Below are 13844 nucleotides of genomic sequence, written 5' to 3'. Positions count from 1 at the left end.
TCTGAGACCTGGTGGAAGGAAGATGACCAGTGGGACACAGTCATACCGGGCTACAAATTATATCGTAGTGATAGGGTAGATAGGATTGGAGGAGGGGTAGCACTGCATATTAATCAGAACCCTGACTCAGATAAGCTGCAAATATTGCAGGATACAAAACCCCTATTGGAATCTTTGTGGATTGAAATTCCACGTGAAAAGGGGGAAAATGGTGATAGGAGTGTACTACCGTCCGCCTGGCCTGGACGAGCAGACGGACGCAGCAATGTGAAAGGAAATTAGGGAAGCAAATAAAAAGGGGCAATGTAATAATAATGGGTGATTTCAATTATCCAGATATAGACTGGGTTAATGTAACATCGGTACACGCCAGGGAGATAAAATTTCTTGATGAAATCAGGGACAGCTTTATGGAACAGCTGGTTTAGGAGCCAACAAGAGAAGGAAAAATACTAGACTTAGTCCTTAGTGGAGCTCATGATCTAGTGCAGGGGGTAGCGGTTCGAGGGCCACTTGATAACAGTCTTTGTCCACATTCAGTTTTGCAAGTTATTCATGAAAGCTTTCTTTTATGAGTAGTGTATTTTATTTGCATGATCCCCATATGTATTTTTGCCAATCTGCAGGAATTTGCCAGGTTTTTTCTTCAGTGAAACTGAGCAGAATACCGAGAATACATTGGTTTCCAACAGTTGCATGAGCTCATTTTAATAATTTTTTCTCAAGTTTAAAGTTTTACATGACTTTCAGGCTTATTTCGAAAGAAAAGGGCGCCCATCTTTCGACTCAAATCGGGAGATGGGCGTCCTTCTCCCAGGGTCGCCCAAATAATCGAAAGCCGATTTTGGGCATCCCCAACTGCTTTCTGTCATGGGGACAACCAAAGTTCACGGGGGCATGTCGGAGGCGTAGCGAAGGCGGGACTTGGGCATGCCTAACACATAGGCGTCCTCGACCCACAATGGGAAAAAAAAGGGTGTCCCTGACGAGCACTTGGACGACTTTACCTGGTCCTGTTTTTCTTATGACCAAGCCACAAAAAGGTGCCCGAACTGACCAGATGACCACCGGAGGGAATTGGGGATGACCTCCCCTTACTCCCCCAATGGTCACTAACCCCCTCCCACCCTCAAAAAACAACTTTAAAAATATTTTGTGCCAGCCTCAAATGTCATACTCAGGTCCCTCGCAGCAGTATGCAGGTCCCTGGAGCAGTTTTAGTGGGTGCAGTGTACTTCAGGCAGGCGGCCCCAGGCCCATCCCCCCCTACCTTTTACACTTGTGGTGGTAAATGTGAGCCCTTCAAAACCCACCAGAAACCCACTGTACCCACATCTAGGTGCCCCCCTTCACCCGTAAGGGCTAAGGTGTTGGTGTACAGTTGTGGGTTTTGGGGGGGGGGGGGTCTCAGCACACAAGGTAAGGGAGCTGTTCACTTGGGAGCAATTTCTGAAGTCCACTGCAATGCCCCCTAGGGTGCCCGGTTGATGTCCTGGCATGTGAGAGGAACCAGTGCATGACGAATGCTGGCTTCTCCCACGACCAAATGGTTTGGATTTGGTCGTTTCTGAGAAGGGCGTCCTCGGTTTCCATTATCGCCGAAAATCAGAAACGACCAAGTCTAAGGTCGACCTAAATTTCAGGATTTGGGCATCCCCAACCTTATTATCGAAACGAAAGATGGACGTCCATCTTGTTTTGATAATACGGGTTTCCCCACACCTTCACGGGGCCGTCCTGCGAGGACGTCCCCAGGACAACTTGGGCGTCCCTTTCAATTATGCCCCTCTTTGGGACCTTTAGATTGGAAGAAGAAAAACACTGGTTGACAATAGTCAAAATATGGATTTTGAATGGGCAAGATTTTGTCTGTTGCATTTTCTTGGACTGCAGTTTTATGAGCAACATAATCGTGAAGGAGCTGCATTTAGGGAATAAGTATCTTGCTTTTAGGTTCTTTTACACATGGATGTTTAGAGGATGCTTCAATTCTTTTAATTTTTAGCTCAAATTCTGTTAGAGTTTTAACATGACCCATTTTATATATTTGTATTTCACTAGAATTCTATCATATACAAGTATGCATGCATGAATTGTATTTATTTACTGTTTTAGATCCTTATTTTATTATGCCTCTGTTTTTGGCTTTTTATTGATAGTTGGTGTATGTTTAGTTTCTGTTTTTTAATTTAGCAGCTACCTTTTCTAATATATTAGTTGTGCTTACATCTTCAAAGTAGTGATGGTTTTGTACATTGCCTTGTTCATGAATTGGAGTAGCCTAGTGGTTAATGCAGTGGAGTTTGATCCTGGGGAACTGGGTTCAGTTCCCACTACAGCTCCTTGTGACTCTGGGCAAGTCACTTAACCCTCCATTGCCTTATGTACAAATAAGTACCTATATATGCTGTGTAAACCGCTTTGAATGTATTCTCTTTCCCTAAAAATAAAAACTCTATCGCTACTTCCATTTTCTGTTTCTTTAGGGTGGTTCTTTATCTCCACCAGAATCATTTAGAGGAGTAAAAATATTGAAGCTTTTGCATTTATTTTATTAAGATTGCTTGAAGAGTTGGTGCAGAAGGAGAGAGAATTCCAAGCATTAATACGTCAAGCCATTGAGGAAAAGGATGAAGAGATCCAACAACTAAAATCTAAGTCACAACCGATAGGTAAGTCTATAGAAAAATCTGCTGATTTCAAATTTAACATATGCATGTATGAGTTACAAGCATAGGCGTAGACTGGGGGGGGGCGAGGGGGGGCAATGCCCCCCCAAACGACGATGAGGCGCCGCCGCGCCATTAGTTTAAAAAAAAAAAAAAACATGCACGCACGCGCTCCTCTCCATCCGCTTGGCTTCTAGCAACTTCTAGGGATATGTAACAGATAAGTCAGAGAGCTAAAAGGCCCCCTCATAAACCAAGGGAGTATAGTTCTGTCTACCAAAAAGCCAATCTTGTACAAGCCTAATTGTATTCTCGAATCTCTGGGCTGATCTGTACTATTCATAAGAAGGGATGCAGTTTCAGAACAAAAGGGGGGAATAAGGAACACCCTTGTCATGTTCCTCTGTATACATTAAAACTCACTGGCAAGGTGTTATTGATCTGGATTATCACTTTAGGCTCAATGGCCTCCCTAAATCTCCCAGGCAAGTCATATCTCGTTAATACCTTACATATACATGAGGTCAAATGCCTTCTATGTATCTGTATCAGAGATGGCACCTGTTAGTTCCTTACACTCTTAAGGATGCCAAAATACGTCTCACATTCTTTTTTTTGTTATCTGTTATGCACAGACCCCATTTGAATGTTCAGCCTAACGTATGTCATGATCTAGACCAGCCTATTCACCATTATGTTGGCAAAGAGCTTAGCCTTAAGGTTGAATAGGGAGGTTCGTGCAATAGGTTTCAGGTAATTGAGCTTTTGCTTGGCTTTGTGACAACTGTGATATAAGCCAACTTTAATGATTCAGGGAGAAATTTATCTATAGTTATTTGATTTAAGATCTGTATCAATGATCCCACTATTTCCTCCTTCAAGACATTGTAAAATTCTCCCCTATATCCATTGGGGTTCAGGGTCTTACTGAATGGGCTGTGCTGAATAGCCCAACCAACTGCCTTCTCATGAAATAGTGAAATGCTCAGTGCACTATCTTCTTCATTAATCTTGGGTAAGTCCAACTGAGATAAATATTTATTATTACATTCAGGCACTTTTACTGTCCCTAGTGGCCCTGACCAGCTTGTGGGTTCAATATAGCTCTTCAAAGAACTCCTTAAATATTCAGCATCTATCTTATTTTGTGTGTTCCAAACCACCTGTTGTATATTTGAGCAATAATATTTTCTTATGGCCCTCCCAATTCCTAGTTAATCTTGCCAGCATCTTTCTACTTTTATTACCATATCATAAGAACATAAGAATAGCCATACTGGGACAGACTAATGGTCCATCTGGCCCAGTATCCTGTTTCCAATAGTGGCCAATCCAGGACACAAGTACCTGGCAGAAACCCAAATAGTAGCAACATTCCATGCTACCAATCCCAGGGAAAACATGGCTTCCCCCATGTCTATCTCAATAGCAGACTATGGACTTTTTCTCTAGGAACTTGTCAAAACCTTTTTTTTAAAACCCAGATGCACTAACCGATGTTACTACATTCTCCGGCAATGAGTTTCAGAGCTTAACTATTCATTGAGTGAAAAATATTTCCTCCTATTTATTCTAAAATATTTCTTTGTATCTTCATTGAGTGTCCCCCTAGTCTTTGTACCTTATGAAAGAGTAAAACATTGATACACTTCTACTTGTTCTGCATCGCTCAGGATTTTGTAGACCCCAGTCATATCTCCCATCAACCACTAATCTCTTTAGCCTTTCCTTATATGAGAGGAGTGTGGTAGCCGTGTTAGTCCACTCTTAAGGTTATCAATAGAAATCAAACAAAATAAAACATGGAAAAGAAAATAAGATGATACCTTTTTTTATTGGACATAACTTAATACATTTCTTGATTAGCTTTCGAAGGTTGCCCTTCTTCCTCTTATATGAGAGGAATTCCACCCTTTTATCATTTTGGTCGGTCTAATTTGAACCTTTTCTAGTTCCACTATATTTTTTCTGAGATATAGTGACCAGAATTGAACACAGTACTCAAGGTGAGGTTGCACCATGGAGCAGTACCAGAGGCATTATAGTATTCTTGGTCTTATTTACCATCCTTTTCCTAATAATTCCTAACATCCTGTTTGCTTTTTTGGCCACCACCACACACTAGCCAAAAGATTTCAGCATATTCTTTTCCTTGGGTGGTGACTTCCAACGTGGACCCTAGCATCAGGTAACTATGATTCAGATTATTCTTCCCAATGTGCATCACTTTGCATTTGTCCCTCATTAAATTTCATCTGCCATTTGGATGCCCAGTCTTCCAGTTTCCTAAGTTCTTCCTGCAATTTTTCACAGTCTACATGTGTTTTGACAACTTTGAATAGTTTTGTGTCATCTGCAAATTTAATCACCTCACTCATCATTCTGAGTTCCAGATCGTTTATAAATATGTTAAATAGCGCCGATCCCAGTACAGATCCCAGCGGCACTCCACTATTCACCCTCCTCCATTGACAAAATATGGCCATTTAACCTTACCCTCTGTTTTCTTTACAGGTAATATTGGTAGTAAAACATAAGACTTTTTTGCTCGCTGGTGAATTAGCTCATTAAATTGAATCCTTTTCTATGGGGTTGGCTCTCTAATGTTGACTTTCTTTTCGTATATGCCTCTCTAAACATATCAATTCCCTGTTTCTGTCTGTCTTAACATTTACTGAAGTACATTGTGATTTCACCTCGTATGACCACTACCATTTCCCAGTACAAAACAAGTGCTTGCTCATTTGCCTTGTTAAAAGCTGAAAAATCTTTCCATTTCTGTAGGATAAATTTCCCCAAATCCCTAGTCTTAATATAACCACAGAGGAAATCTCCAATATCACAGACGCTGACCCTTCCCTCCAAGTTCAATATCCACCCATATCATTGCATGATCCTATCAGCAAATAGTTAATACGGGATTGTACTGGATAACACTCTCCCAGTATATAGCAGATCACAGAACAATGGAACACCTCTAGCCCAGTTTACCTTCTCCTGATTGGAATTATGGGATTTATCTATGTTTGGATCATACACCAGGTTAAAATCTTCTCCCAGTACAGTGTTTTCTCTTTCAACCCCTGAAGTGTTCAGAGAAATTTCCTGTAAAAATTGTGCACTACAGATATTTGGAATATAAGCAATGCAAAACACAAATCTCTGACTGTTCACAGCCTCGTGTACGATGAGGTATCATTCTTATGGATTGGCAAGAATTTTCTGGTTGTCAACCTCTGAGTTATGAAACAAAACTGCCACCCCAGCTTTCCTTGGTCCCTGATGTTGGCCTAGTATTTCACCCACCCACCATTTCCTTAATTTCACATGTTTTAATTCACTTAATGGGTGACAACATCATCTATTTAAGTACTTGTAAAATCTGCCATGCAACGCTGTTCCTCCTTCAGTTGGTCGCTCAGTCAAACCGATTACTCTGTTCGCATTCAGTCTCTGTTGGTAAGGTTGTTACAGCCACCAACATCAGTCCCCAACACCCCCACCACCACCATCTTTGCTGCAGCTGAGTCTGTAAGTTTATAGCACTGGACTGAGGCAGAATCCCCACCTTTCATTTCCCACCCCTTTCTCTGTAAACCCCTAAATAACATCACTTATGCCATCTACTAACAAGATCACACACTTAAATGTGAAGAGGGTTATGCCCTCACTTCCAGCAAAGGTGAAACTCCCCCACCCCTCTAAAAGAACTGACATATCCAGTTTCATACTGACACTCTGTCCCCTACTCTGTCCATTATCTCCCCAATGATCTCTCCCTCAATCCCACTCGTACAAGTAGCCACACACCTTTTGAACACACCTAACCTCATATCCCACTTTTGCAGCCATTTTTTCATTCTTGCACGAAAAGGATATGGAGTAGCTTGCTAGACAGTTATGTCCATTAAATATTCAATCACTTCTCAGTGGCTGGGTCTACATCACTGTGATGATGAAAAAAAACTATCTTCATTGCAGCACATAAGAACAGATATCCATAAACTCATAGTACTCAGGCCGCCTACAGTCCCATTTCCATAATCATGTTCCTAAATAGGCCAGGCTTAATTGTTGCTAAAGGCCAGTCCTTTTGTTTGCACCCCAAGTGTATTGGCCTCCTGAGCTTTATTACAGGTCTCAACTTTACCGTCCTTACATATTCGTAGCACTGCTGGTATTATAGGTGAAACACACATACTTAACATAATGCTGAGCTGCCTTTTGAAAATCTCGGTGTTTTGTGCACAACTTAGCCAAGTAATCTTGAATAGCAAGACCCCCTGGTCCTCCTAAGTAAATTCCTTTTGCGTACAGGCTTGAAGCACATCCGTCTTCACAGCATAGTTTTAGAATTTCACAATTACTGGTCTAGATGATTTCCTACCCAGGCATTTCTGACCCACTTTGGTGAGTCCATTCTAAGTGAATCAGTCAAAGGCTCTGTTTTAAGTTTAAATCCTGGGTAAACAATCTCTATAAAGTCTCTGCCAGTCCCGGTCTGGTAGCAATTCCAGTTGACCTATAAACCACAGATTATTTTGTCTGGAACAAATTATCTATTTTGGCCATTGAGACCCTTTTAATACAGCCAGTTCTTCCCAGGCCATGTAGAGCTCATACATATAATGTTCTCCTTCCAAGACCTTCTTACCCACATCATTGAGTCTGTACCATCACATCATTAACTCCAAAATCTTCTCAAAATGGGAATCTAAGGCCTTAAATACTTCCTGAATTAGGAAAGGTATTATGGATTCTGCCATCCCTGGTCTCAACTCTTGCAATGTAGTATCTATAGTTGTCATCATGGGACTTCTACTTATTCTTATCCTTTCTAGCAGTCTTCAAAGACATATTAGTCCTTGATTTACTAATATATTTTCTAATATATGCCACCCTTCTGCTTAAATCACTGCACTGGCTTCCAATTCCATTCCGATTGAATATAATGAATGTAATGATACTCCATTACATTCAAAGCCCTTCATGATGGTAAACCAGAGTATGTTGCTTCCACACCATCCCCTACATGCCAGTCCATTATTGACATTCCCTAAATGATCATCAAATTGTTCTTCCGCCTCCGTCCCAAGATAGTTAGGCAAAAGCAGAAATTTTTGCATTCTTTTTCCTCGCTCCCTCGCTTTGGAATTCTCTGCCTCGTAATCTTAGAGCGGAATATTTCTATTTTTCTGTTTCGTGCAGCCCTTAAGACACACATTTTCACCCTAGCATTTCCTTCAGCCTGACATGCCATGAGGGATTGACTAAATGACATAGCAGTTCCCACCCCCCCTTCCCCGACCCCTTCCCATTCAACCCTATTTAATTTTAAGTTTTCCCTTTTAGGCCCTTTTTCCCTTTTTCTGTCTCTTCCTTTTCCCATTTTCTGGAAACCCCTGAACAGGGCCGCCGAGAGACTGAGCCGGGCTTGGGGCAGGGTTGCTGCCGCCAGGCCCTGGGGCTGCTGCCGCTCCCACCTCCCCCCCCCCCCCCCCCCACAGGATCACCGCTGTCCCCCCCCCCTCCCCCCAGGATCACCGCTGCCAAAGCTGAGGTACCTTGGGGCTGGCAGGGATCCCAAGGCCCTGCCAGCGAAAGAATCCAGCGCTGCTCTTCATTCCATGCCTGCCCTGCTTTATATTCTCTTGTTGTGCATTCTCGGTTTCAAAACCGAGCATGTTCCTGAGGGGGAAAAGCAGCCACTCGGCACAGCGGTAGAAGCAAGTGAAAAGCAGCGCTGGAGGGGGGTCTGGCGCCAGAGTTTTTCTCTCCTTCTCTTGTCAGGACCCGATCACTCGGGGCCTGTCAGAAGCAGGAGAGAAAGAGGGAGACCCCCTTGGAGGCCGGGCCCAGGGAAATTTGCCCCACGCCCCACCTCTCGGCAGACCTTCCCCTGAATGTTTGATATGTGTGTGCATGTTTTACTTTTCTATCCCCATGATTTTGGAGTTCCTTCCATTTTCTAATTTTGTTATTGTAAACCACTCTGATTTGTGTTCAGTATGAGTGGTATCGAAATTCCAAGCAGAGAGGGGAGACATAGCTGCTAATTAAGGTAGGTGTGAGGCAGTCAGGGACTTGATGTAGGTATCCCTGGTGCTTTTCCCTGCAGGGAGTGGCAGTTCACCCATCCTATAGCAGGGGGCATTGAACCTGGCTGAACTGCAGAACTACTATGGAATCTCATTAGTACCAAGGAGTCTCGATGCCAAGCTTCTGGTGAAGGCTAAGAAGCATTGGCACCAGTTCTCCTAAATGCATGGTGCCGGGAGCTCCGGGGCATCGAGAGAATCCGCACCCCAGATGCGTTGGTGCCGGGAGGATTGCTCCCCCTCCATTCAAGAAGTGCCAGTTTCCGAGAAGCCAAGATCCAAATCCTGTGTCGACCCCAGTGGTTCTGCAACCTGTCTCCTAACCGGCATCCCAGCTTTTCCTGAGGTCTACCTTCGATGAGCGTATCTGTTACCTGAACTGCTGGATGGCCACATGCAACTGTGTGCATCTGTATAGGGGTGCTTGCGTCTGCCATACCTCCTGTTGCTGCCCGCTTGGCCCTCAGCCTGTGGTGCAGCCTCTGACACTGGTGTCATGTGGTACCAGTGTCAACTGCCACCCAGGCTGGTGCCCCCCTCAATGTCGGTTAAGGAAACTCCGCTGGAGTCGAGGTGGGAGCCAACGCCTCAACGCCCTCTCGGGGACATGGTTCCTCTACGTCCAGGCAGTCACAGTCTAGACACTCCCATGTGGAGGTTTTGTCCAACACCGATGAGGAATGCTCTTGGGAGTCAGAGGAGAGGATCCAAGATACTTTTTCTCAGATGATTCCTATGGCATCCCCTCTGAACCCTCCCCTCCACTTGAAAGGAGAAAGTCTCCTCTGGAGAGCCTTTCTTTTCCATCTTTTGTAAAGTAAATGGCTGCGGCCATTCCATTTCCTTCAGAAGTGGAAGATGAGCTCAGGGCTAAGATGCTCCAGGGTTCTATACACTTCCTCCTAGGGAGGCTGCGACTGTCCCTCTCCATGAGGTACTCAAGGAAGTCCTTGATCAGAACTGGGAGTCCCCTCTGTTGATCCCTGTCATTCCCAAGAAGATCAACACCCAGTACCGGATCCACCTGTACACCTGGTTTTAGTAGGCCTCAGTTGCCTCACAATTTCATGGTGGTGGAATCTGCTGTCAAAAGGGCCAAGAGTACTAGAGACTATACTTCGATGCCCCCAGGCAGAGAATCTAGAACCTTGGACTCTTTTGGGAAAAAGATGTTCCAGGCTTCAATGCTTGTGTCCTGTATTCAGTCTTACCAACTCTTGTGGGATTCGGTGCATAAGTTGCTGCACTTGGCGGAATCTCACCGTCCGGAGCAGGCCGAGTCAGTACACCAGTTGGCCAAGCAGCAGAAGGCATGTCGTAAGTTCTTTGCCAGGGGCACCTATGACACTTTTGATGTGGCATCCAGGATCTCTGCTCAGAGTATAAAAATGCGCAGACTCTCATGGCTGCATGTTTCTGACTTAGAACATTGTGTTCAGCAGAGGTTGGTGGATTCCCCATGCCGGAGGGATAACCTTTTTGAGAAAAGGTAGAGGAGGTCGCTGACCAAATCAAGAAATATACATACATGGGTCAACAGATGTCAGGAATGGTATCGGATGGAGTTGCAGCATTGGAAGTAGATGTGGCCACGGCTGTTGATAGAAGCAGGCCAAGGGGAGCCGAATTTGCTGAGTTTTCACTTCAGAGGCCCCATTTTCTTTAGAGACTCTCTGGACAGCTGTGGCAGAAATGGGTAAGGCCCTTTCGGCACAAAAATTGACTGTTAATATTAATATTCAAGCAAATTCCTCTTCGTTTACTGTATTACAAATACAAATGAAGCAAACTGAACAATTAAGTAATGAGATCTCTGCTCAAATCAAAATGCTTCAAGCAATCAATGCTTCTATTATAATTGAAAGCAACATTATTAAGAGGAAAATTGAAAACTTAGGAAATTATACTTGATCCTGCAATTTACGGGTAATAAATTTTCCAAAGTTATCTCTAATATTGCCAAGAGATATGTGTAAAAGATATTTGACGGAAGTTTTGCAAGTGGCTGAGGACTCTATGCCCCCAATATTGCACTTATTTACCTACAGGTTAGAAAGAGCCATTGATGTCTCAGGGTGCACAGGCCCCTGAAGTCGAGTTTTGAATATTTCTGAAATACTGGAGACATCTGGAACTGAAGCAGTAAGTTCAGCCACATTGGTATTATCTTTGGCATTGGTTTCTGATCGTAACTAGTTACAACGTATGTTCTTTAAAAAGCAAGACACTTCCTTTCTGGGTTTATGAATCAGGATTTTTCCTGATTTGTTTAAAGAGACCTGAGAAGAAGAATCAGTTTCCTTCTTTTGAAATCTGGATTTCTTCAAATTGGAGCCCTCTTTTTCCTCAAATACCTTTGCAAATGTATAATTAAGTGCCAGTCAATTAAATATGTATTCTTTGATCCTGTACAGTTAACTATATTCATCTGCAGTTGGTTTGTTATATCTAGTTCTCCAAATAGAGCTGCAAGGAATAATTGGAGTTCTGAGTAGTCGCTAGCTTTAGTGTTCATTTAGTTACTATATGTACTGTCACGTCGTCTACCTCAGTGGCTCCTTGGCAACGCTGCCTTGATCAGCGTGACGCTCTGCCTGTCTCCGAGGGCAGGTCTGTCTCTGCCTGCTGAGAGGCTCCGCAGCACGATAAGCTGCGTGTCCGCGTGGCTCCGCCCCAGTCATCCGAATGGCCAATCAGGGTGCTTCTTCCCCTGGCTCGTTCCCATTGGTTCCTGCTTGCTCCCGCCTCCTGCTTTCTCCCTATGGCTGCTCTCCTTTCTCCTGCTGGGCTCCTGCTGATGTCAGACGCCAGCACTTTATCTTCCGATCCTTTCCTGGGTTCCGTGCTTCAGCTTCTGCCTCGGTAGGTGTTTATTTTGCTCAGTATTAGCTTTCTTTTGCTTGGTTCCTCGTTGCTGACCTTTGCCTATCCTCTGACTACTCTCTGTGCCTGCTACCTGCCTCTTGACCCAGCGTATCCTCTGACTACTTTCTGTGCCTGCTGCCTGCCTCTTGACCCAGCGTATCCACTAACTATTCTCTGTGCCTGCTGCCTGCCTATTGACCCAGCGTGTCTTCTGACTACTCTGTGCCTGCTGCCTGCCTACTGACCCAGCGTGACTTCTAACTATTCTCTGTGTCTGCTGCCGGCCTATTGACCCAGCGTGTATCCTGACTACTCTCCGTGCCTCTCTTCAAAGTTCTGTCAGCCGCCTGCACCTGGGGACTCAACCTCCGGGGAACGGCGGTGACTACAGGTGAAGCCTCAGGGTTGTCCAACCGCAGAGTCAGGACCTGGGTCCTCCTCTTCTCCAAGAAGCTTCAGTGTTCTACTCAGCACAAGGACTCACGAACCAGACATGTGCTTATTTCTTTTCATAATTTCAATTGATCTTCTCCCCCACATTGTAGAGGATTTTATATTCAAGGGCTTTATATTTAACAATTTTGTTTGTTAGTTGTATTTATTTCCTTGTTTCTGTACAAGATATTTGTTTTGGAATTCATTTGAAAACTTTAAATAAAAAGAAGTGAAGGACTGTGTTTGGGGCATGGCAACCCTGCAGCCGCAGACTGTGTTTAAGCCATTGCTAGAGGCTGGCTTACGGCTGCTGCTGATCCACAGAGGACTATCCTTGCTATGACCCGGCCCTGTGAAGTAGCAGGACCAAGACTATTTGCTTTGTAAATAAACACCTCTTATGTTGCACTTATACCTCCTGTCTGGCTGTATTAGTGCTCCAGTCATGCCCAAAACCCACTCGGTATCTTACAGTAGGTAAGGATGTTATTCTCCTAGCAGAGCTAGAAGCCACCCGCTCTGCTCAACATATCACGTGATCTCCACAGTGGGGTTTTGATTTTTGAGTTTTTTGTAGTCGCAGCTGCAGTAGTCATCAACTGTAAGGATATTTGGTGCCATTATCCAGATAGTAGCTGACACTGAATATCAAGATAAGATGGTCAGTGCCAGAACTTACCCGGATAATAGCAATATCCTGTTTGTAATCCAAATAACTTAAGGCAGCCTTTTATCTGTCCTAAGTTATCCAGCTAAATTAAGCAGATAGCAGTTGCCACTATCCGGGTAAGTTGTGGGACCGCTCTGGCTCTGCCATGGCACTATCTGTATAGTGCAGAGGCATTGATGCCCCTCTACAAGTCGTTGGTGGGGCCCCACTTGGAGTATTGTGTTCAGTTTTGGAGGCCGTATCTTGCTAAAGATGTAAAAAGACTGGAAGAGGTGAAAACAAAAGCTACGAAAATGGTATGGGATTTGCGTTGCAAACTGTATGAGGAGAGACTTGCTGACCTAAACATGTATACCTTGGAGGAAAGGAGAAACAGGGGTGATATGATACAGACGTTCAAATATTTGAAAGGTATTAATCCGCAAACAAACCTTTCCGGAGACCAGAAGGCGGTAGAACTAGAGGACATGAATTGAGGTTGAAGGGGGGCAGACTCAGGACTAACGTCAGGAAGTATTTTTTCACGGAGAGGGTGGTGGATATGTGGAATGCCGTCCCGCGGGAGGTGGTGGAGATGAAAATGGTAATGGAATTCAAACGTGTGGGATAAACACAAAGGAATCCTGTTTAGAAGGAATGGTTTTGTGGAATCTTAGCGGAGATTGGGTGGTGACAACGGTAATTGGGAAACAAAATGGGAGCTGGGCAGACTTCTATGGTCTACGCCCTCATTGTGACTGAATAGATAGGGATGAGCTGTAGTGTAAATGTTAAGGGGCTTCAATGTTAGCTTCAGAACTTAGTACAAGAACAGTACTGGGCAGACTTCTACAGTCTGTGCCCTAAGAAAGGCAAGGACAAATCAAACTCTGGTGTACATATAAAGTATCACATATCATGTAAAATGAGTTTATCTTGTTGGGCAGACTGGATGGACCGTACAGGTTTTTATCTGTTGTCATTTACTATGTTACTATCATATTCTGAGACACAATTCAGATAGATAGTGCAGCTGAGCATCTCAGTCAGCAGCACTTATCTGGATAGCAGGTGATATTATAGGGATAAGCACTTTTGAATATTGACCTGAATAATTTTATTTCTTAT

The 13844-nt window shown here is 43.9% G+C and overlaps 1 protein-coding gene across 6 annotated transcripts in view; it reads left to right on the top strand.

Moving 5' to 3' along the window:
* The window catches only part of MAP3K5 (mitogen-activated protein kinase kinase kinase 5), a 534389-nt gene that overhangs the window by 501974 nt on the left and 18571 nt on the right, over nt 1-13844 (top strand). For all 6 annotated transcript variants that reach the window (XR_003941620.1, XM_030198514.1, XM_030198515.1 and 3 more), the window contains one exon: nt 2560-2672. Coding sequence is in view for 5 of the 6 variants with exons in the window: in XM_030198514.1 (XP_030054374.1) it covers nt 2560-2672 (113 nt within the window). In the remaining variant the exon portion in view is untranslated. The remainder of the gene's footprint in view (nt 1-2559; nt 2673-13844) is intronic.

Source organism: Microcaecilia unicolor, chromosome 3 (assembly GCF_901765095.1).
Source record: "Microcaecilia unicolor chromosome 3, aMicUni1.1, whole genome shotgun sequence".
NCBI lineage: Eukaryota > Metazoa > Chordata > Amphibia > Gymnophiona > Siphonopidae > Microcaecilia > Microcaecilia unicolor.
Note: the sequence above shows the minus strand (reverse complement) of the source record. Positions and strands in the feature narration are given on the sequence as shown.